This window comes from Lepisosteus platostomus, chromosome 1 (genome assembly GCF_059453375.1).
Source record: "Lepisosteus platostomus isolate fLepPlt1 chromosome 1, fLepPlt1.hap1, whole genome shotgun sequence".
In the NCBI taxonomy this organism is placed as follows: domain Eukaryota; kingdom Metazoa; phylum Chordata; class Actinopteri; order Semionotiformes; family Lepisosteidae; genus Lepisosteus; species Lepisosteus platostomus.
The window spans coordinates 11101253-11125950 of record NC_142611.1 but is presented as its reverse complement, the minus strand read 5'-3'; the positions used below and the strand labels follow the sequence as shown (position 1 = coordinate 11125950).

Genomic DNA, 24698 nt, shown 5'->3' with positions numbered 1-24698 from the left:
TTAAAATAGTTCTGTCTGAATACAAGAGGAGACAGAACTATATATAGGACAGGGTTTTAGAATACTGACAACTAACCCATAGCAAGTATATGTTAACGTTATGCTAAATAGGTTAATATATGGGTTGCATAAAAGGCAAACGTTCCCCGACATCGCAAAAAAGGTACGACAGAGAGCCCAAAAATAAACAGCAGCAGCTAAGCGCTTTTGTTTGATCATTACGTTATCTCCACCACCGGAACACTACCACAGCTGAAGAGCGTTATTAAAAATAGGTCATCACACAATAATCTCTCTATCTGGAAGTTGTGCGCATATCGGTTCAGTGCTTTGTGCTCCCGTGTTCCGCATTATTGATCAGAAAGGGAGCTCTCGGGAGAGAGGGGTAGCTTTTATTAAAAGTTGGGTCTCTTCTCAAAACCGGAGCGAGGAAAACAACAGATGCCGTTATCAATGAAAATATAATCCCCAGTACTATCCGTCAATCGCCTTAGTGGATATAGCCTACGTACTTAGCATTTTTTTTATTCGTCAGCTCTGCCTGCAGTTCATAGTTTAGCAAGGAATCTGTTCAATCGCTGTACACAAAAAGCATGAAATGGACCGGATTAGAAGGTCGACAGCAACACCAGAGTAACTATAGTAACCATATCTTCATTCACTTCAATGGACATGAAGTTTGTCTCAACACAACAACGCAATCAATGGTCACGTACCATGCCCCCTTTTTCTGCGTTTTATAAAGACATTTTACAGATTTCAAACGCGAAATGAGGTTACGTTTTCTGGAAAAAATCAAGAGAGAATTGCAATGCGACATCACAAAGGGTATGTTTATTTCCCGAAAGTAAACTCCAACTGTGGAGTAAAAACACCCACCATTTCAAAAATAAAGCAATTCATAAACGCTAGCCACAACCAAAGTTAAAGGTACTACCAGATGATGATTGGCACATGGTTCAAATTCTCTCCAAAACAAAAACGCGTTTGTCTGACGATTGTCCCCCTCTAAACTCGCAATGCGGTATAAATCCTTTCCACATGATGCCCCTATTGTTTCGCCAAAGCACAAACGTAACCAAATAGTCACAGCAAATGGCAACTTAGTGACACTTTTACAACAGGTGAACGTACATTATTCATCACTTGTTCCCTTAGGTATAGAGTTACTGAAATGCACAGAGAGAGAGAGTTCTTCGTGTGTGCAGTACGTATCAAACGGGACAAGTGCTTACACAGTGAACTAAACATTTGGCCGCGTCAACTATATAAAATAATGAACTCCCGACTAAAAAAGAACAACCTTACCTCGATCCATTTCTGTGCCTCTTGAAATGCTGGTTCAGGAGACGAGTCCTGGTGCTGGTTGCGCCCCAAGTCTAACCCGGTACTGGCCATTGGCAAACCTTCGCAGAGGCCGAACTAATTGAACTGTTATGGCAATCCTGCGTGAACAGGGAAGGCAAAGCAAATGTGCGCAGAAAGTTCCGAACCCCCTCCAAGATATTATTCGCTAGTGCGGTACTTTCACTCCAAGCTGCGGTTACCTGCCGCCGCAAAAACTGCACTGCGCTCGGCTCCTTCAGCCTCGACCGCTGGAAGTGAGGCGCTATCGACACACACTGCAATGTGAGACGAACCAATGGCTAAAAATAAAGCAGACGAGCGAAGCTTTGCCTTCAACCAATGCAAAACTAGCAGCCACCTCCTCCGCCGCCCGTTATCACATGCTCTGTAGTGTACAATCTGACACAAGCAGGCAAGTGGTGAAGAGGGTTTTTTTTTGTAGTCTGACAATAACTAACACTGACCGGCGCTCTAATCTTAATTGCAGCAAATTCAAACCACAGAATCCTTTACAATGTTATCGGTCCTGGCCTTTTCATCTAAGAGGGTTCAAAAAGGTTAGCTGGAATTCCACCAAAAAAAAAGACATGGCACTCTCTCAGACAAAATGCCAATCACCAGTCTTCAGCTGCGGTAATTTTTAACTTGATTTTAGAATTAACCTTTTTTTATTGAAAACCAAAGCTAAATGTTATCGTTCTAAAGTAATAGGCCATTCTACTCTTCCAATTCAGTTCTTGCAAGGTTTACATTTCTCTTTGCAACTAACCAACACTTAAAAACAGCTGTTTTGACTTAATTAATTAGTTCAAATAGGTGGTATGAAAATTGAGAGCTCTAAAACTCTGGAGGACTGATGTTGCCCACTCCTGTGACTGCTACAGAACTCTGATTACCTGTATAAATTCCCTTTAATTAAACTACTTGCTTGATTGGCCCTTTTAAACCTATTTCTGTACTGTGTAATCATTGGTTTCAGAATAGTGCTGCCCCAGATGCAGTATAGTATACTGTTTCCATAAACGGAAGAAAACAATTCATTTCTGTCTAAACAATTCTCAATAGGTTACTAGTAATAATGTCCACGCACAGGTGGAAATGATCAACACTCTCTTAGACACTAAAACACTCTGTAGATTCAGATGCGCACATGCTTGAGCAGAGAACTTTAACTCTGTTCCTGGAGAAGCTGAACCAAAGAGCTTTATAATTCAGTATTACAGGTCACAGTTGATTTGTTTAATTAAGTATATTGGAGATACTTTACAGCCAACAGCCATATCACCCTGCAGCTCACAACTGGCAAACCACCACTACTGCTGCTAAGCAGGTGTGAGCCTGGTCAGTATGTGGATGGGAGACCTCCTGGGAAAATCTAAGGTTGCTGCTGGAAGAGATGCTGTGTGTTGTCCCTGTGGTGTGTGTGGTTCCTAATGCCCCAAATGACAGGGACACTATACTGTAAAAAGGTGCTGTCCTTCAGATGAGATGTAAAACTGAGGTGCTGGCTCTCTGTGGTCATTAAAAATCCCAGGGTGTTTCTTGAAAATCTATAGAGGTGTTACCCTGATATCCTGGCCACAGTTCCCATTTGCCTTTACCAATCATGACCCCCTAATAATCCCTCTCTCTGTATTGGCTTCATCACTCTGTACTGCAAAGACAGTCCTCCCCACTGTTAGCTGATGTGAAGTGTATGTGTAGGGTACTGGCACATTATGGCTGCCCCCATTACCTGTAAAAAGCTTTGAATAGAGTGTCCAGAAAAGTGCTATAGAAGTGTAAGCAATTATAATTTTATTATTATTATTTAGCTGTAAAACCGAATGATTTCTCAGCCTCCAAGGATCAGAGGTCTCTTTATTTAACATATTACTTGTTTATTTGTTTAGGTGTTGCCAGTCTTTAATTTCTCCTAACTGATCTAATATTTAACAGATTATTATATCAGAAGTGAAAAATTCTGATTTTTATTATGTTTATCAGATATTTTTATTTAGTTTCTATTAAAACTATGATGTGTGGCTTGGAAGTTAGCTCTGCTCCTACCTCTTTGCTCTAGGGTCCTGAGTTAGACTGCAATTTATAGAGCCTTTTGTATAGATTTAGCATGTTCTTACAAGGTGTACATGTGGTTTAGCTCTTCCTCCATTTTATAATCTGGATGTATTTTTATGAATCCAAAACGAATCTTATATTATTAGCATTGTTGTCCTCTTTATGTTTCATCAACTCTATTATTGTTTTTTTTTTCATTTTCTCATATGGCCATAGGAATTTTAAAGTCATTGGTAAGCAATGTAATCGGATGTCAGTTAACTCAGAAGATGTGTTTGGTTGTGGAATAATGGAAATCAGGATTTGCTTTAAATACTTTGGCAGCCCATATTGTTTCTTTATATACAGACAGAAATTCAATTAAATCACCTTGATTTTATTTCTAACAATAACAAGCTTCACCAATCATTCCCAGTTGATTTGTATTCTTTTATACTTTAATATGTGTTTCATTCTGTGAGTTCACTTTTGACGTTTCCCTGGGAAACAACTGACCACATATCTCGCACTGATACAAATAATGCGACGTAATTGGATGGACTGAGAAAAGATGAATACTTAAAACATAAAGTAGATGGGCAGAAGTGCCTCTCCTTATCTTACCAATCCTTATGTACTTCTGTTTTCAACGGTAGAGTCAAGAAATCCACAGATTTCCTAATCCATTACATAAAGCCATTGAACTTTCTTTAAAGAAAATCACCCTGCAATTCCCAACTATCAACCCATTGAAGCCAAGCCTGTCCGATACCTGGATGGTACCTGCTGGGAAAGCTAAGGTTGCTGCACATGGGCGGGACCAGTAGGGGGCGCTCACCTTGCGGACTGTATGGGTCCTAATGCCCCAGTATAGTGAAGGGGACACTATGTTGTAAAAAAGGCACCGTCCTTTGAATGAGATGTAAAACAGAGATCCTGACTCCCCATGGTCGTTAATTATCCCAGGGTGTTTCAAAAAAAGATTAGGGGTGTTACTCTGGTGTCCTGGCCAAGTTTCCCCCTGGACTTTACCAGTCATGGCCTCCCAATTATCTCCACCTACAGTATGAACTGGCTTCATCACTCTGTTCTCCTCCCCGCTGATAGCTGGTGTGTGGTGAGCGTACTGGCGCACTATTGCTGCCGTAGCATCATCCAAGATGGTTCCATGGATGGCATGGATGGTGGGGCAGGGGAGCCCCCATTAATTGTAGAGCGCTTTAAGTAGAGGGTCCAGAAAAGCGTATTATAAGTGTAAGGATAACTTATTATATATTACATAAGAGGGATTTGGTAAAGAGATGCCTGATGGCCAAGAAGTTATAGGAAAATAATGCGACGTAATTGCATGGAAGATCTGAAGGCCCGTCAGGCTTAGATAAAGTGAAACTGATGGCTCGGAGAAGCTTCTCACTAGTTTGCAAATATTACATTTTCTCAACTTTTGTCCCTTTATCTCTTGCCATTGCTCATGTAGCTAGAAAAACAGAATGTATTTTACCATCTTTGAGTTCATGCCATTTTAGGCTTGAGTGAATACATGAATGAGAAGCTAGATTCAGTAGCTCAGAGATCCTTTTGCCTGCATGTAAATCAAATGCTGTACTGCAAAGACAGTCCTTGAACCAACTGTCAGACTCACAGAGCGTTAAATTCTCCCCAAGCTGATTGCCACTGAATGCTCAAAAAAGGATTCCATTCACGCCTACAGAGCATTTGTACATGGTGCACTTTATGCTGCTGTGAGAAATACAATTGTGCAGATTCAGTCCAGACCAGGAACTGACAGACCGCTCCAGTTTTTTGTACTAAATTGTGTTCGAGTTTGATGAAATGGATATTATTAATCTTACAGTATAGTTCTGAGTTTGTTTCTATATACTGTACAAAATACATACTGTATTGTATATGCATTTATGTGCAACAGTCTTAGATATTTCATATAATTGTTTTTTTCACTCTGGTTTTCTTCTTTCTGAAAAAAAAAACTGATCCTGATATCCTGATAGATCTGTATTTTGTGGAAGAAAAAGTATCCCTTAAGCTTTGGATAAGTCTCACCAGACTTATCCATTTCTCACCAGCCTTGTGTACTTTGTGCCCATTGTTCTTGATGGATGTGGTCATGCTCTCTCAGGGTGCTTATGGATCACTTATGGACAGACAGTTTTTAAGTTTCTCCACAGATTCCCAATTGAATTCAAGTCAGGGCTGGCCCAGTCAAGTACATTCACCTTCTTCTCCTTAAACCACTCCAGTGTAACTTTGGCCTTGTGCCTTGCATCCCTGTCCTGCTGAAAAGGTGAATTGCTGTCCCAGTTTTTGGTCTGAATCAGCTTTCTCTGCCCTTGCTCCATCTGTGTTTCAATCAGGTCTTGACAAGATTCCTAGTCCCAGCTGAAGAGAAGCAAAATTATAACCTAATGACACCACCACTATGCTTGACATTAGGAATGGTTTTCACTGACTGAGTTTGTGTCAGATGTAACACTCGGCCTCTAGCCCATAAAATGCCAAGGCCAGGTTTATGGATTCACTGGGATATTGTTGACCCACAAACATTTTCTCCCATTTCAGCCGAAGGTTGAATTCTGCTTGAAGGGAGATCCCCACCTACTTGTCCACCAACAACCATTTAATGCACCAGCCTTGTCTTCCTCAGTGGTCAACCATCACAGAAATGACCCGGCCCAGCCTTGCTTACCTTCCGAGAGCCGATGGGATCAGACTATAATGTGGTAGCAGTGCTGTCATTGCAGTACAATAAAGTTTAAAAGTTCCAAACTCTAGAACATAGTGCACATACAGAACAGCAATTTGTCCAGGCACAAAGACACCATGAGGGAGCAGTGTGCAATGGAAAACAGCAGCAAATTTTTGGGGGGATTAAACAATGCAGTAAATATCTGCTCTGCGGGAGGAATGGTTTTACGTAACTGTTGCAATTTCACTCCAATTCTACAGACTCTCACAGAGGAAAATAACTGCAGTGCTGCTTTTTGTACTATACTGATCAAGAACAGGAGGAATGCAGTGATCGAGAGAACTTCCGAGTTGTAAGCAGATCAAAACTGTGAAGCATTCTCTGCGAAAGCAAAATCACAATAGCATGTCTTACAATTACTTGTAAAGCTCAAGAAATGTCTAGAAAAAAAGTGTGGTGCCAAGAACTAGACATGGTTATAAATTTAGTAAGTGCTAGAAAGGCTTTGAAATTTTTAAAATGCAACTCTGTTCTCTGTGGTTTCAGTTGCTTGAACGCTTTCTGCTCATTGGTCTACCACCAGAACCAAGTCGGGGGGGAAGGAAAACCCAGAGACGAGAATGAAGAGGGGAAGTACCCAGGGACAGAAGGTCTCTTGATTATCCTACAGCAGCACAAAGAAAGATGAGAGGGCAGGGTCATTAAGGGCTCCTAGCACCCAGTAAAGGAGGCCTCCAATTGTGCATGCCTCTGCAAAGAATAATTTCTTAATTAAAATGGTCAATTTTTCCTCCCACAGCTGTAGTGGTGTTCTGAGAGAGCTTTACAACCTGGTGCTACAGGCAAGCTGAGACATTACCAAAGACAAGAGAACAGTAAGCACACAAGTACAGGATAATCCAAACAGTTAAAAAAAAATTTATGCTGCAGTTCATTCTCCTCTTACTACAAAGAGGAAACAAATCTGAATGCTGCTCCTGTACTCACAATTATACCCAGAGATGCATGTAAATATTCATGGCAAGAGTTTGATTTGTGGCATGCAATGACATCTACTGGTGACATGGAGTTTCACAAGCAATGTTTTCATCAACTTCCAGTCTTTTACAAAAACACTTTAAGTTAGCAGTGCATTAGGACAGTCCCCCACTGGATGGGGCCAGTGGGGCTGTCTTAATCAGTTGACCACTTCTTGAGGTACCTTCTCCCGAGCATTAATGAAGGATCTTAGCATAATGTCAGCATAATTTTGCTAGAGCCTTTTAAACTAAGTACAGCACCTGGTAAGACAGTTTGAGCACAAATGGTAAAAAGGCTTTTTTTTTTAAATAGGCATTAATTTTCCTTATGCATTTTACTTTAGTCCCATTTAAAATACAGTAACTTAAGGTTTGTAACTAAGGACAGCATAAACCAGGATGCATTGCGAGAACCCTTTAATCAAGAACTAGATTAATCCAAATTTTTGGGCCTGGTTACTTGTTCATTTAATTACAATCTGCAAGTAAGAGCCAGAGCACCAGGATTCTGGAATATTATTTCTCCAGAACTGATTTGGTACAACATTGATGGTCTTTCATGCAATAACTGTTAAAAAGACCATTTCAACTCCCAAAGCCTCAGTGCAGAGATGGCTAGTTACAAACATACTAATTTATAGTATATCCATACTTATTTTTAACATACTAGCTGAAGGCATACATATTCCATCCTGGGCACATGAGGCTAGTAGACTGGGTATCTTAAGAGATGCTAAACATCCAAGTACTGTAGTTCATAATCTGCATGCGATAATGGCAGCGCTGGAATACCTGCATAATACCAAAATGCCAAGGGCAAAGCTCCAGCTTCAACAGCAATGCCTGAAACCAAGCAGTTAAAAAAAAAATAAAAAAAACAGGACACCCAGATTGTTGCCCAGAGGCATTTAATGGTCTTCCACAACAGCTCAGCGCTAAACACGGAACAAAGTGAACAAAATGGACATGGCGAGAAAGGCAACAGAGTACTGCAGCCTTCAAAAGGTAGAAACTCATAACTGGAACATCTCAGCATGTTCTCCCCCCGCCCCGGCAACTTCAAAACCACAAAGAGGCACTTTAGCATTTTTTTTCCCCCCTCCAGAAGGCCCATCCTCAACAACTATTCCAACACCAGAAAGGAAAGGTGGGAAGTGGTCAGAGAAGAGATGGGACAACTGACATTTTAGTACTTAAGAACTGCTACAAGAATTCCCATCTTGGTAGGAGACACCAAAACACAAGGCTTCTGCAAGCTTGGCTCTACGTGCTGTGCGCGTGTGCTAGTTTTTGGTGCAAACCGCATCTCTCCCCTCCCTCGCGAGCACGCAACTACGGGCTTAGGCAGCTTTGCACAGCGCCACCGCCGAGAATCGAACTTCCCCTTTCTCGCGCTCCACAAACTGCCTGCAGATCTTGGCAGCATCCTGCAACACAGAAACCCACATCAGTAAAACAGAATTCCCCAAATGGGTTAGTATAGTATGTAAAGCTAAACAGCAAAAAAAAAAAATCTTACTTCTAAAATTCTTTATAAGTCACTACTAAACCCAGACCAAAAGCTGAGCCCATATTTTCATACCAGTTCCACAGTGTCTCTGTGGAGCTCAGGCCTTACAAGTATTATACTGCACTATATTGCATGCAAGACAAATGCAGTGTATAGAAATGCAGTCCGCTGCTAAAAAGTCACCCCTTCGCAAGACATAATCAAACGCTTATCACGGTAAGGAATCAAACTGTGCAACCTACCATGATGAACGAGTCATCTTTTGTAGCCCCATGATCAACAGGCACACTCATTCTTCCATCTAGGAAAATTGTTAAAAGAAATCAGAATCCAGCTCTGCATTCTTCACAGGTTAACTATTAAGGACGGACAAAGCCTGGAAGAGCAACAGCAGGGCCACTGGAGGCCTCCAAGGAGACTTGAAAGACTGCAGCGTCCATCAGGTCAGCTGTTCAATAGTTTTGAGAAATAGCTTACACTTATATAGCGCTTTCCTGGACACTCCACTCAAAGTGCTTTACAGCTAATGGGGACTCCCCTCAACCACCACCAATGTGCAGCATCCACCTGGATGATGCGACGGCAGCCATAGTGCGCCAGAACGCTCACCACACACCAGCAATCAGTGTGGAGGAGAGCAGAGTAATGTAGCCAATTCATAGAGGGGGATTGTTAGGAGGCCATGATTGGTAAGGGCCAATGGGAAATTTGGCCAGGACACCGGGGTTACACCCCTACTCTTTTTGAGAAGCGCCCTGGGATTTTTAATGACCACAGAGAGTCAGGACCTCGGTTTTACGTCTCATCCGAAGGACGGCGCCTGTTTACAGTATAGTGTCCCCGTCACTATACTGGGGCATTAGGACCCACATGGACCGCAGGGTGAGCGCCCCCTGCTGGCCCCACTAACACCTCTTTTCACTAAGGCTTATCACATGGGTTTGTAGAAGCTGGGTTAGTGCCAATGATGGTGGCAGCATTTGGCTGTTCATGTGGTTGGAAGGCCCGAGTCAAGAAGCTTACATAAAGCTGGCCTACCAGCAGAGGAGTAACCACTGCATTTATTAGATTAGTCTGCTGAGGAAGTCACTCTAAACTGTTCATTTAAAAAAAAGCCTTAATTAATACCAGCACCTACTAATCCTCCATCAGAGAGAGGTTAATATATTGAGGTTCCCCACAGTCATGTTCCTGGAAATGAGGATCTTCAGATGGCACAAGTTGTCAAGCTCAGTTGCTGGATTCATGCTTGCATCAGTGGAATTAAATTAGCACCGAGCCCACCATGAGATTTCAGAGATCAAGAGCTAGTAAAAACCATTGCACAGCAGATGCAAGAATGCAGGAGTGGAGTTAAGCCTTGCTCAAGACCTTTAATAAGTATCCTTACTCACCCAGTTCATACAGGTGCCCGTCCACATTGATGAAGGTAATGAAGTGGAAATTCACTTTATCTTCCTCTACCTAATGGGATGTTCAGGTCACAAGTTAGACAACAGATCTCAACCTATCGCTTCAGAATGCCCTGCCATAACACCACAGGAGTTAACTACCAACTACAGTTCCCCTGAAGACTAACAGGAGGTGTGATACAAGGAAAGACTATATCCAGTACTAACCACATATGTTCAAAGTCCATGTTTAAGCTTTCCTACTACACGCAAAAGGAAAGTAACTTCAGTACAGAAACCAAGACTAAATCAGCTGCTCATAAGGTTAACTTGAAGGTTTTCAGTGAATTTCATATAGGGGAAAAAAAAAAAAAAAAAAGAGCAAGCATACCCTGCACTGTCCTTCTGCTGCTACTTCATCATGGGCTGTATGGATGGCCTGTCATGAGAAGAAACATTCAGATTCTTAGAAAAGGAGTATTCACAGTAATTCTCCAATACGGTTTTGGATTGAATTTCAAGAGAACCTTTAAAAAAAACCCAATATGAACATAGCTTGGCTTCCATTTCCCCATCATGCACCCAGTTTCCATTATATTGGAAATACTATAGGCCATGTGTGGGAATTACAAGATGATTCTCCATCACATCCTGTCCAATTAAGACTACTACATTTTGAACCCCTCTGAGACAAACCATTACAGAACAGCAGTAGTGCCCTCTAGTGGACTTGTACATATACAGTGCAGGACCACCTGTTTATACACAAATACCGTACTGCCATTCGAGGTGTCCAGATGCTTCAGTTTAGAGTAAATCACTTTCATCAAGACCCAGAATGCCCACTTTGGGTGTGCAGATGGCAGGCATGTTCACCAAAATGGAGCAAGAGGGCTTCTTCAAGGCCAGGTTAAATTAAAGGGGTCTCAGGGTCATGAATAGGCTTCAAAACCAAGCCATGGAGAATTTCTTTGTACATTCACTGCCACAGTATCAGTTTCCTTAAGGCTGGGGCTCCAGTTTTGTTCCTGCAGGTCCATACACTTGCTGGTTGTTCCTCCAGCAGAGCTCATAGAAGTTATGGCAACCCTCCCCATTTGAAAAGTGGAGATTAAAACTTCTTACACGACACTGTAGTTAAAAAGCAATAATCAAAAAGTTGCAATTAAGCTGGCAAGGTTGAATTCTGTTAGATCCCAGATGGAACATAAACGGGTGTTCATTTAGAACCACCGCCTGTAAATCATGAACCAGAAATGGGTGTGACAAGCCTATCAAGTGAGCAGTGGAAAATCCCATGGCTTCCGCACCTTCTGAGACTCCAAGCAGTTGAACACTAATACGTGCTACAAGCATCAAGTCAGTCTTGGAAGAAATGCACATTTATTTTCTGGTAGCCTGCCTTGCTGTATTTACTGTCAAAAATGACATTTTCACTTGGAAGTTCAGGAGCTTGGCGTTCCGACATGAGACGTCAGAGAAAAGGAGTTTCGTCAAATCTTGCAAAGCATATTTTCCTAAAATTTAGATCTTATTAGTAGAAACTAAGCAACCCAAGACTGTTGAAATCATGTCTTCCACGTAACCACAAGTGCAAAAAAAAAAAGCTTCCAGACCTAGGTTTAAAATAGGCTTTTCCATTAGTTTCAAGTTGTGTCTTCTGGTTTGGTCTGAAATATTCGAGCGTTGGCAAGCTATCTACAGGTTGTTTGTGCTTTAACCCAATCAAGGTAAGCTTCTTGATTGATAACTAGTAAAGATTGGGTCCAGTGCCCACTCAGACAATAAAACCTGCATTTCCAGTATGGGGGAGACCATAAGAACTGACTGCTGGCAAAACCCGTCGATATGCTGAAAGTGGTGCAGAACATTCCACCCTGTGGATACGTACCTGGCTCTTCTCCAGCTCCTTGGCCCGGTCTTCTGCAGACATGCTGGCGGTTGTATCCAGGAAGCTCTTCAGTGCCGATCCACTCTCTGAGAAAGGGAAGCTTTCAGTGTTAACGCAAGGTGACTGCTCTCCAAAACAGTCAGTAGAGCACGAGGAAGTCATATGGCAATCGCCAAGGTTGGGGGGGGGAATCATTTTAGAAGGCAGGAGGAAATGTTTAAAAGGCAAAAACCAAGATGAGAGGAGAAAAATAATCACTGCTCTGCTGCTGCTGTTCTACTTGCAGGGCCAGTTCTACCCATTTCCTCTGTTCTACAAAATAAACTGGTGTTTGATATGGAACTACCATCTGTAAATCCTAAATCATAAGCCAGAAATGTGTGCAACTTAAACCGGTCATGTGAATCAAGTCAATACTGACTTGGGAAAATCCCACCTACTCATCTTTAGAAGAGGTGTTCTCAGATCTTGGGTGCATTTTGAAAAGGGACACCCCCACGATCTGAAAACTTCTGGAACAGAGCTTGACTTTTCTTTGGCAGGTGCAAAGAAAAGCGGAATGGGCCGAACCAGAACAAGGAATCTATTCCGAGCAGGAGCGGGCAGCCTTGCTACTTCCAATCTCCTCTAGACACCCCCCCCATCACAAAACTCACTGAATTCCAGTTTGTCCTTGTTGTTGGCTACAGCATGCAGAAGCCCAACTGTGCCACAGGAGTTGACGATGGTCTGCTTGATAAAGTACACGCTGGGGATCTCCTTGGCCTTCTCAGCCAGCTCTGTGGACTGCTTTTCTCTGAAGGTCTCATGCTGCCAGAGAGGAAGGCATTACCACCATTACAGCAGTCCCAGTAACCCAGTACAGCCACTGAATGGCTTTTTCTTACCATCAAGCTCTAGGCTGCCTAGTGGATACAAAACACCAATATCTCACAGAGCCGGCTGTTGAAGCAATCAATATTGGTTTCAGATGTAGGTCATAGAAGCCAGACAAAAGCACATTAGGCTCCAAGTCCATTTCCTTTCTTGATGTGCCTGCATAATCATTTTTGAGCTTCCAGCTTCCCCTTTCAACTACAAATCCCAGAGGGAGGAATAAAACACTTCCAGCAAGATTTTTTATGGTCGTTTCTGCACTTGACACTTGGTAGGTGCATATTAAAATTTAAAGACCGGTAAGATACCAGCAGAGTTAATTAAAAAAAATGATTTCTCGGCTTCACACTGGAAATCGGACAAAGGGTCAGTTATTTTTGAATCACACAGGGCAACTCTGAAAGATTTTAAGGTCTGAGAAACTCATCCAGTCATGCAGTACATAACATCAACCCCACACAACCCGCGCTGGACAAGGATTTCATTCTACTGTGCTTTCTAAATACTTAAAAATCAATACGCAAAACCATTAGCACGGATGACCGCATCCTCCTTTATAGCATCAACCGGACGCCCTGTCGATTCGTGTCCCGAACTGAACCGATTTCAAAACCGCATGATGCAGATAACCATCTTTTGCGGAGGATTGCCAGATTAATCGCTTCTATGCGTTTGAATAGCCCACAGTCCAACACTCCTGAATGACAAAATCCCTCGGATGCACTAAAAGCCTTGTTTCGCCTGTGCTAGGACAGGTCTTCCCAGCACTGCGCTAGTCGGAGGCGCACAGACGCGTCACCGGCGGAGCCCCGACCAGCGCCCTACCTGAGGCGTGAGAGGAAACAGCAGCATCACCGCGCAAGATGGCTTCGGCACCGAGGCCAGAGGCTCGTCCTCGAACCCCAAGACATCAACGAAACGCCAGCTGTCGCCCACGCCCAGTTTAGACAACACCTGGGGCGGGGAGGGAGAAAGCAAACCTCGAATAGGCGTTCTAGGCAGCGCATAACGTAAAAACACTGAACCCCTAAACCACAATCAGATTTCGCAATATATCCGCAAGCAATATATTCGTTCGTTTGACTTATTTTTTTCTAATCTTTAACCGTGCACTCTGACACTGGATGAACCCAATCCATTTTTTAATTCAATTTTGATCAAGTTGAGACAGACCACGCCCTTATATAAACGCGGAGGATGACAAGAGTAAAGAGTACGCATTTAACAAATCCGCTCAGGCTGCAGGTGGCTCTAAGTGGCAACACTTCGGAGAGGCTTTTCGATGCACAAATGACTCAGCAGCGAGCACGTACTTTGTTCAGCATCTGAAAAGACAAGAGAAACGCGCAGTGAGCAGTCGTCTCGGAAAGCAAGGTGCTTCCAAGTGACAGCAACATTCCCGTCTGCCGCAAGCAGGCGAGTAACAGCAGAAGGTACCTCAGGGTTGATTTCCATAGGCTTCCACTCCATTGCGGTCGAGTTGGGCTTGAGCGTCACACGAGCTAGAAATAGCGCTTCTGTCCGGCTGCTCCACCGTTTATATCACCAGTATCAAAGGGTGCCCACGCCGCTGCTCATATAGAAGTGGTCCTATCCCATTCTCGCACAGGAGAGGGGGACGGAAATTTCTAATTAGATTATATCGAAGAGCAGATTTACCTCCCCAGCGAAAGCAACATTGCTTGGGCGGTGATTCACCACTCATATCAAGAAACACTTTGATTCGCGAGAAAGCGGCACCACGTTTGCAAGTTCTGTGGAGACTGGAAATAATAGCACAGTCCAGGTCGCATGATTCGTCTGGAAGTTGCTAGCAAATACCCACGGGGGAGCTTGCCAGTTCGAAAGAGCTGTGCAGCGCCTGCGAGAGACGTGTTTTTTTTTCCGGTACATTAAACGAAAGGAACGGAGTGCTTAAATTATTGTCAAGAACTGAGCAATACAAGTTGGTGCAGGTCTTCATTTTTAGTCATCACTCCATTCTTTAAAAACATTGCCTAACTCCTTAATGCATATTGTCAAATACCAATAAGTGCATGTTGTCAAAAATAAACTGTAGATAACAGGCAACGCGGACCCCCTCGTCATATTTATAATTTATCGAGACTTGATAATTTTTCATTCATGTAGTTAGTGATTTTACTGTGTGGATTCGTCCGTCACATGATCAAATAACCACCTCAAGGCAGGCGGCCAAATGGATACAAGATGCTTAGATTTCGCTGTGCTCATTCTCACACACAACTACAGTACAGATCGTGTAACACTAACAGTTCTGTTACTCTACTTTTCTAATTGTGCTTCAATTAGTGTTTGGCACCACCCTTCCACAACCATTGGCGTAAAGAGTTCTTCCTGTTCTCAATGTACAGTACTTCCACATTGTTCAGACTTGTGTCCGATCATTTGAGTTTCGCTGTTTATTATGAAGAAGTTCACTGGAATGACTCTCAGTGCCTTTGAGGATTTTGAATTCTATAAATTCAAGGCAATTCTTTTAGCCTGTCAGTTCCCTTGCGCCTGGTAGTGTATCAGTTGCTCTTCTCTTTGCAAGACCACTAATAGTTTATTTTGTAACCTAGTGACCAATATTGTACACAATATTGTAAATATGGTCAATTCTAAATGACAATGAACTATACTTTAGGAGTAATTCATCAAGAAAAGTTCTTATTTCTATTTAGTACACCTGGCAAAACACATTTTGCTTTACCTAGGAACAAACGCTTAACAGGGTAAATGAAGATTTAAACATATTTAACCACACGGTAGCTGACTAAAGTGAACATTATGGGCAAAAAACTAATCTTTCCAAGTGATCTATGTGCATGAACAGTAAAATTGGGTTTCAGTGATTGATTGCTTTGAAGACCATTTTCATACTTAATGCAGTGGAGATTATTACAAAGTAGAGAATAGAAATGTTCATAAATTGTGTTCCAGTTTTGTGTAGATGTGGCACTTAAGATCACCTGATTTAAAGAGACAGAGTAACCATGACAGGCAGTTTTCCTGAACGTGATTAAAGAAATGGTAGTTGATCGTGGTAGCTTTGCAGTAGTGATGACTGGTCTCTAAACAAATACTGTATACAGTATGGTTTATACTTTACCAGGGGTGTCCAGTTCTGGGCCTGGAGGGATGATTTGTTTTCAGGTTGCCATTCCCAATCAGCTTTAAATGAGCTCAACCAGCTGTTTTAACCATTTAAACACCATCCAGCTTGCTCTCCTGGTGCTGATTCAGGTGCAAAGACACCAAGAAAGCAAGCAAGCACTCCAGCCCTCCAGGACCAGAATTTGGCACTCCTGGTATAGACAATGGACAGGTCTGGCAGCACAATCATTATTCACTGTCTATTTGCGAGAAGCAGCCAATCTGAATTATTTTTCCCCCTTTCTCCTTTTTGCCCTATTACAGGAGATTCGACATTATTGACATGGTGTTTTGTCTTTCCACTTTTCTGGTACTGTATGTGAGACAACTGTGGTTAAACAACCACAAGATCCACTGCTCTCTCACCAAAACCACAAGACTGTATGGTTGCCCATGGTTTGGTTAATAAAATTATCCCGAGACTGATGTGACATATCAATAAAATCACAAAGCAGGAACTTTTTGTCCCAAGAGGATTTAAAGCTGGTAGCAGCTGAACGATTTCCTCAAAGTCAGTTAGGCACTACAAGCCAAATGAGCTAGATGAGCTGAATAGTTTCCTCATTTATAACCGTTTTTATATTCTAGTGATTTAATTAAAATGTTGGAAACGTATGTGCTATATAGGGCAATAGTCTTGGGTAAGTGTAGTGTTCAGTTAGCCTAAGAGCTGATGTACAAGGTGTATCAGTTTGGTATACACTGTTCCTGATACATGAAATACTGCTATACAGAATACAGTATATGTCCTGTAGGATGATCTGTGCAGGTCCTGGTTACTTCAGTCTGATTCTCTGATCACTCATCACCGTTGATAAACAGGGAACACGTTTCAACACACCTGAGGCTTGAGAGTAACATTCATTTTAACTGTAAAAAAAATTCTGGAAAACGATTTCTTATTATCTTGGTTACAATTTTAGATAACAGTCTTTTTATTGTTAGCTTGTTGTAATGGCCACCTCTGAGGAAAACATTACCTTACGTGCAAAATGGAAACAGGGATCAGTTTAGAAAGAAATGATCTTGGCTTAGTTACATGACGAGCATGATGGCTTGGCCCCTTTCCCAAGACCTTAGAGTGCCAGGTTGGGATTTCTAAGCTGAAGCAAGGATAAGGCTGGCTCAGATTGTGTTATGCGTAATGAAAGAATGCTATTTCACTGTTTTTTTGGGACTGACATTGTTCTCAGCCTGATTTGAAACACTAGACTGCTATAACAATATACACCTGCTCTCCTATTCTAGCCTTATTGGTTTTGTACAGTATGTGGAAAATGTCCAAAGGACTTAAAAATATGAGAAAGGGTACAAACAAGACTAAGCTATTTGCCCTATGTACTGTATCTTGTTTGGTTGGTAGTCCTAACTAATCTGAGGATCTCATACAGTCGTTCCTAATAAAACAATCCTAATAAAGAACAACTTAAAAATGGATTTTATTTTTCTTTAGCATTTCTATAGAAATATTTAGGTTGAGTTCATAAGAAAGAAGACATGTTTGAAATAAAATGCCCAATATTATAAATCACGTACAATATGTGCTGTTTCTATTCCCTGTCCAAAAAATCCAAAGTAACCATCTTTTCCTGCTTTCTGACTCTTAATTCTGTTCATCTCAATCATAGGCAGATCCCCACAACTGGTTTCCTGATGCAGAAACTGACATCTTAAAAGTCTTTTTTTTGTTCGTGACCCGATTGCAGATATAAAGTTTTCCTGGTGCACATGTAATCAATTAACGCCAGCAGCCATATCACCCTGCAGCTCTGGCTGGCTACCCACTGCAGCTGAGCCTTGTTAGTACCTGGATGGGAGACCTCCTGGGAAGCTAAGGTTGCTGCTGGAAGAGGTGTTAGCGGGACCAGTGAGGGGAGCCCACCCTGCGGCCTGTGTGGGTCCTAATGCCCTTAGTATAGTGGTGGGGACACTATACTGTAGGGGGCGCCGTCTTTTGGATGAAACGTTAAACCGAGGTCCTGACTCTCATCATTAAAGATCCCCGGGCATTTCTCAGTAAGAGAAGGGAGTTATCCCGGTGTCCAGGTCAAATTTCCCCCCTTAGCCTTTACCATGGCCTCCAAATTGTCCCCATGTATGATTGGCTTGCACTTGCCCTGCGATGGACTGGTGCCCTGTCCAGGCTCGTTGCTTGCTCTTGCGCTCGTTGCTTGCCAGGTAGGCTCTGGCTTCCCACAACTCCTTATGGTATAAAGCGATTCGGCAAATAACATGACATGTCATTAACAAAGACATCATCTATTTAGCACACAGGAATGAGGACATTTCATCATGTGAAATGGCTCTTGCAATACTTCAGATGCAGTCAAAAGTTCAGTCTTGCACATCTTGAGGTTCAGTACTTCGGACAAGAATGAATTAGTAGTTGCAGGCTGAGCTTATGATGGTAGGGTTTTCCTCTAACCTGTCACCTGAGGGCTCAGCATCTGGCTATAGGTCCTCTAGGGTACTTTGGACCAACCCTCACTTTCCCCAGATCATACAGAGCTGAGGAGCTGGCGCAGATTGCAGCGGTTGAGGAGGTGAAGACATGAGGTGCAATTGTTTTTTAAATATCACCCAGAGGGATGCATTGTCTGTTTTGTGAAAAAATGATCCATGAAGCAGTTGGAACATTTAGGAGTATGTTTTTGTTCCCATATATTCATTCGAAGAAATTAAATCAGCATACAAAAAGGTGGACATATGTCAGAGGCCTGTACTCTGCACTGTGCGAGATGTTTATGGGCAAGCGCTGAACTTTTGTTGTGATGTTTCCCCAGTGACAGGACACACACGTGCTCTCTTGAGGCCTGCTGTTACCAAGGCAACCTCCCAGTTCAGGAACGGGGCTGCTGCGTGTTCTTTAACAGATACAAAATTGAAGAATTCCACTCCTTCCCTTCAAAATGATATACTATGACTTTTTTTTGTAAAACATTGAATACTTTAGGATGTAAGCAGGCATTTCTCTGTGTGGGTTATGAGAAACCCCATGATAATTTTTTGACCACTAAGCCTGGGAGTAGATGTGCCGTTTTGGCATAAAGTTAAAACACAGAATGCAAGGAGCACAGAAGATTTCAATGTGAAAGACTTGTGTACTTCTAGGAGTGAGTTTTCCCAAGTCTGAAAGTTTGGGCAATAGATCCATCCTGGGGATCTTATGATGTTCATCGTCAGTTCTGTCAGGTTTAATTCAACACAACATGTTTGCTATGTAATTCACCAAATTCACAAATTGTGCTACAGGTTCTTGTTCGTAAGAACGAGAGATTAGCAAGACATTCCATAGGATGTATCTGTGTTTGATATTCTAAAAGCTATTCTAAAGTAAGGTTCTAGCATTCTCTCATATGAAAAATAAATTGTCACAAGTTTCTAAACATTACATAAACATATTTTTCATTTTAGACTTAGGCAGCCTTTTGCATTTAATGGTAAAGTAACTTTGAAAAGCATATTATGTTGTTACTAAACTGTATGGCTGTCATATTGTGTATATGGAATGCGTCCATATACAGTACAATAATTATTTATGCTTAGAGTGTAACCCTTGAATGTGACACTATTTAATAGACCCACAAATGCAATTTTGGGACTGAATCTGCTTTTGAAGGTGTGCAGGACAGAAGACACATCCAGTTTTAGCCTGTATTTCTTTCCTAAACTAAGTACTGGTTTTATAGCAACCTGTCTCATCTTATGGAGCCTCAGACATGCTTCTATACATTTCTGTCTTTCCAATACAAAATGCTTTCACTCATTATTATTAACGCTACTGAAATGAGAGAATATTAAACATGCATATTTTTCAGAGATTCTTTTTAGCACCTACTGTATACTTTTTGGTTGTCCAGTCACCCTAGATATCCCTGTCTGTAACATTTCAAATGAAGTCGTAAAAAACTGTTATTCTCTTCCAGCTGACAGTTTTTCTTTTTTTTTATCACAGAGGCTTATTTTTAGAATGTAAAATAAAGCAATTGACCAAAAACGAATGAATAAAATTGCTGGTTAAATTTGAATGATTTTTAAAATATTTCTATTCTCATCAACTACATTAAATATAGGAGTTGTGACACATTAAATTCTTAATAATAACAATACCGTTCACTTACATACAGTAGCACTTTTCTGGACACTCCACTCAAAGCGCTTTACAGGTAATGGGGACTCCCCTCCACCACCACCACTGTGCAGCCCCACCTGGAAGATGCGACGGCAGCCACAGTGCGCCAGAACGCTCACCACACATCAGCTATCAGTGGGGAGAAGAGCAGAGTAATGAAGCCAATTCATAGATGGGGATTATTAGGAGGCCATGATTGGTAAGGGCCAATGGGAAATGTTGCCAGGACGCCGGGGTTACACCCCTACTCTTTTTTAGAAACGCCCAGGGATTTTTAATGACCACGGAGAGTCGGGTCCTCTGTTTTACATCTCATCCAAAAGACGGTGCCTTTTTATAGTATGGTGTCTCCACCTGCACAGACTACGGGATGAGTGCCCCCTACTGCCCCCCCCCAAACACCTCTTCCGGCAGCAACCTTAGCTTTACTAGGTAGTCTCCCATCCAGGTACTGGACAGGATCACACCTGCTTCGCTCCAGTGGGCTGCCAGCTGTGAGTTGGAAGGTGATATTGCTGCTGCCTAATCAATATAGGAGGAATTCAATCATTTTGTATTGAAACTATTCACTGTGCATACTGTTGTCCTTAACAGGACGTTTCTTGAAAAGAACTCAAATCTTCTATTGTGATGAATGGTGCAGGGAATTAAACTGCTGAAATGGCTCTTTCTGGGCTGAGATATTGATTCTGGACCTAAATCAAGCACAAGCACAGAAGAAGGGTTATAAACAAGAGGAGAGGCCATCTGGTTCCTCTTGCCAGTTTGCATTTTTTTTAAAACAAGCTAGTGCCTTTGCTTTGAAAATATGGCTGTTTCATACTCCCACAACCCTTTGTGTAAAGAATTGCCACCTGCTGCCAGACTTAAACACATTTCCACATCCTTTCCATTGGTGACATCTTGTTCCTGTTTCACTGGTACTGAGGAAATTCATTTGGCAACGGCTTTGTTAATGACTTATTAGGAATAATTGGATCGGGTCCCTCATAAGCTTCACTGTTTGAGATTTAGGCAGAACTGACAAAGGTTAAAAAAGCCATCAGTCAGCATTCTCACTGATGCCCGGGGCTCCAGCCTGCTGAAACTGAAGTCTGCAACGTGTAATCACAAACAGAAGTATTGGCAACAGTGAAATTCAGCAGTTTCTTAGCTTACTTTAATTCTACTTTTAAAGAACTGCAACATTTATTAAACAGTGATTACTTTTGTCAGGTTGTTGCAGAGAAGATTCCAGATGAATTATCTGAGTTCATTTCAGTAGATTGTCAATAAGATCCCTACAGTATGTAGCTGCAGAGCCATGCAGTGCCCCTCCTTGTTACATACTGTAGTTTCTGTTTCTACACTCCAGGACAAGTTTCCGAGCCTGGTCCTTTTAGCCTAGAAATGAAAACTAATTGACATCTGCAACACTATCAGCGTGACCATCCAAAAATGAACATTTCTAGATATACATTTATCAGAATATAATCATATGATTACTACTATAAATCAAATTAAACAGAACTATGGGGTCTCCAATTCAGAAATAAGGTTTAAAATTCAATGAAGGCTAGAAAAGAATGAGGAATTTAGATGTACCAGTATAATTAATTTAGGACCAATCAAATTACCTAATATCTTGTTAAACAAAGGATGGCAAGCGATGGCAACCAAAGTGTTACTCTGAGGAAGAGAAATCCTTTCAATTGAGAACTTTTTTATTTTATTCTATTTTTTACAATTTTTTGTTGGTGACGCTTCTGGTGGAAAACGAGAGCCAGTCTTTAAAAAACTGTACAGCAGTCCGGCTCGGGGGAGTTTTGTTTCAGAGAGCGCCGATCGTGCATTGTCACAGCTTGCGGGAAGCATGGCTGAGAGCTGTGCGTTAGTATTGATTGGCTCTTGTTCCGATACAGAACAGATTGAGCACTGCAGTTCAGAAAGCTGCTCTGCTGTCCTCGAAATAACCTTGTGTGTTTTCCCCTGCTGCGCAGTCCTGTGAAAAGCAATTTCAAAGGTGTTTTGCAATGTAAACCACTGTACGCTGATTGATAAATTAGTTGACATGAATTAGTTGACACTGGCTGACTGTTTCTTTTTCTTTGGCCGATCAGGAAATATCTGCTGCATTATTGCCTTTTAGAGAGGGCCATTGAACAGCATCTCCTGTACAGCCCAATAAGGGCAAGACAAACCAAGCAATGAAGCAGATGCACTTGGATAGACAGTTAAAGCAAAATCCACACATATGTTTCACGATAAAACATCAAATATAAACCAAAAAGGGTTACTTCTCTCACAGGCCATATCATTTCAGTTCTTTCTGAAGCTTTGCGTTTGTCGTGTTAATTCTTTATTATAAAAGTAAAGGTAACATGTTAAGTTCTTTCGACATTAAAATAAGCATACATTCATCCAAGATGGTGATAATACATCATGAAATTGTGGTAGGAGATAACAAACCAGGGCATTATTTCCAAATTTCTGCGTTTTGACAGTGTGGGTCGCTTTCAAGTTTTCAAGACTGTATTTTCACTATGTGCCAGCAGAGGGCGTCAGAACACCCTCTCAGAAGAATGGACGGGTATGCACTGTCACCATTCCATCCAGTTGCTAATCGCATCATCCAGTTTAGGATTGCGGGGGAACAGGAGACTATTCAGAGCCAGTACAGAATCCTTGAGTGTTTGGGGTTGTTACCTTTCATTTTTTAAGGCTAGTAGGTTGTGCTTAACAAAACATCTACGCATTACACTTACCATATATCAGACTAAAAGCAACTCCGTACAGGTTAGTTCCCCTGATGTCAATATTGCATTCTTGACTACACAATCGCAGTACTTGCACAATTATACAGTGTTTCTTTTAAAAGGAAATACAAACAAAAAAGCCATGAAGAAACAGTATTTTCTTATATAACAGGATCAAACTGGAATTAAAGCAAAAAACTCAAGGTATCCCTGGGTTAAATGTGAACTTGAATAGTACTTTCAAAATATGGAGCAGACGTAACGTCCAATCACTTCCAGTTAGGAATCATAACAAAATGGGTTGATAATGACCAGCGTGGTGAAATCTAGAGAGTTTAGACAGTGATGTTTCTTGGTGATCTCATTTTCAGTGCTGCAGAAGCTCACAGTTTTAACTGTTGCAGCACCTCAGTCTGTTTCGAATCAAGTCTGCTTTTACTGAAGGCCACAGGAGAATCCATCTCGAGTTATTTGATCTCGGCAACGTGTCTCGATGTCACTGCTGGCTTTTGAGAGAACGTACGCAAACCTGCTCTGATCCAGGACAACCATGGTCCTGCATATCTTAAATGGGCAGTGAGCCCAGGGGCAGCAGTCTGCAATAAAGACTCTTCATTTCTCCTGGACCCAGGTTCTCAATCTCTGCTATAAGTAGCATGCAGTATCTCTTTATTTTGACTGCAATAGGAATAAGGATGTCCAGAAGTCAATTAACCTTCCTGTATGCCTTTGGACTGTGGGGGGGAAACCAGAGCACAAGGAGGAAACCCACGCAAACACGGAGAGAACATACAAACTCCTCACAGATAGACTCCAGGTCTGACATTGAACCTGGGCCCCAGTGCTGAGAGGCAACACTGCTAACCACTGTGTGTCTGTGTCTGTGTGTGCTCTACAGGGGACTACTACTGTGAAGGAATAAGAATTTTCAGTGTGAGGTGGCATCTTGTCCTTGAACAGTGGCTGGGTGCTCTTTGTTTCTAATTTCAGATTCATTTTCAGCTTATATCCTAAGCCTTTCCATGTTCCAATACATTGGCTTAATGTAACTGTGTGATTCAGGATGAGGATATACAGTAAGCAGGAGAGATGGCTGTAGAACACGTAAATATCATACTGCCAGATATACTGGACGAATTCCTGAATAAAAAGGAAAGCCTGACCACATTCTCAATCAACGTAGGTATGGGGAGACTCTGTAACTTGTCCACAGTGTTGGAATAAGAAGCATTCCGTTGTGAGAGATGAGCTGTTGCACTATGGGGCATCTGTAATGTTGTTCGTCTCAGGCATTGTGTTGTAATCCGTCCGGCAAAGACAGCACCAGGTTATAAACCCATAGCTGGCGATATCACACACTGTTTACTCCTCCATAATTACCCCCTGACCTCTGCTCTCCATTTCTGTAGATTGCAAGGATTGTGAGTTTTATTCATAATAACCTGGGTGCACTGCAATGCCTGTGTTCCTAAAATCTCCTTTCAGTCCGTTGTCCTTGTTTTTGTCCTCATCACCCAGTCATGTGTTATGCCGCACAGAAGCAGGGAGCGCATGGTATTTGGAGAACTGTACTGAGAACAGCTCAGATGCACACTGAGCCACTGTAAAAGGATCCTGATGATCTTAATAGCCCTGCAGGGTAATCTGCTGCATCTCAATGTGAGCCACAGAGCGCTATGGTTCAACTTTTTAAACGCTTTTTAAAGGCTGTAGAGGTAGCAAGATGCAGGTTTTGACACCCAAATGAAAACATTTTTGAAGAGTGTCACTTTCTCTGTCTTGCATTGCTTTTCCAGCTCCAGATTACTGCTTGGAAGGATTTCTTAACAGGGAAATGAATGTATTTTTACAGGTTTTTGGGGGATGGAGAATGAGTTGCTTGTGGCCGAGGAAGGACAAT

The 24698-nt window shown here is 42.0% G+C and overlaps 2 protein-coding genes across 18 annotated transcripts in view; both read right to left on the bottom strand.

The window, feature by feature from the left end:
• Positions 1 to 1894, bottom strand: part of limch1a (LIM and calponin homology domains 1a) — a 148464-nt gene extending 146570 nt beyond the window's left edge. For 4 of the 16 annotated variants that reach the window (XM_088623651.1, XM_088623679.1, XM_088623688.1 and 1 more), the window contains exon 1: positions 1309 to 1894. In XM_088623651.1, the coding sequence (XP_088479777.1) occupies positions 1309 to 1398 (90 nt within the window). In that variant the 5' untranslated portion in view covers positions 1399 to 1894. The remainder of the gene's footprint in view (positions 1 to 1308) is intronic. The other 12 variants (XM_088623634.1, XM_088623697.1, XM_088623668.1 and 9 more) reach the window with 8 other exon arrangements.
• Positions 1895 to 7998: 6104 nt separating this feature from the next.
• uchl1 (ubiquitin carboxyl-terminal esterase L1 (ubiquitin thiolesterase)) lies at positions 7999 to 14366 on the bottom strand. Of its 2 annotated transcripts, XM_088623584.1 has the most exons (9): positions 14213 to 14366; positions 14089 to 14100; positions 13601 to 13729; positions 12556 to 12709; positions 11900 to 11985; positions 10400 to 10447; positions 10012 to 10081; positions 8860 to 8918; positions 7999 to 8534 (listed from the first exon to the last, which is right to left on the bottom strand). In XM_088623584.1, exons 1-9 carry the CDS (start codon positions 14243 to 14245, stop codon positions 8448 to 8450), a joined length of 678 nt encoding a protein of 225 aa, XP_088479710.1. In that variant the 5' UTR covers positions 14246 to 14366; the 3' UTR covers positions 7999 to 8447. The 2 variants fall into 2 exon arrangements, with proteins under 2 accessions (XP_088479710.1, XP_088479701.1); XM_088623575.1 differs by lacking the exon at positions 14089 to 14100 and having other exon boundaries at positions 14201 to 14355.
• Positions 14367 to 24698: the final 10332 nt, after the last annotated feature.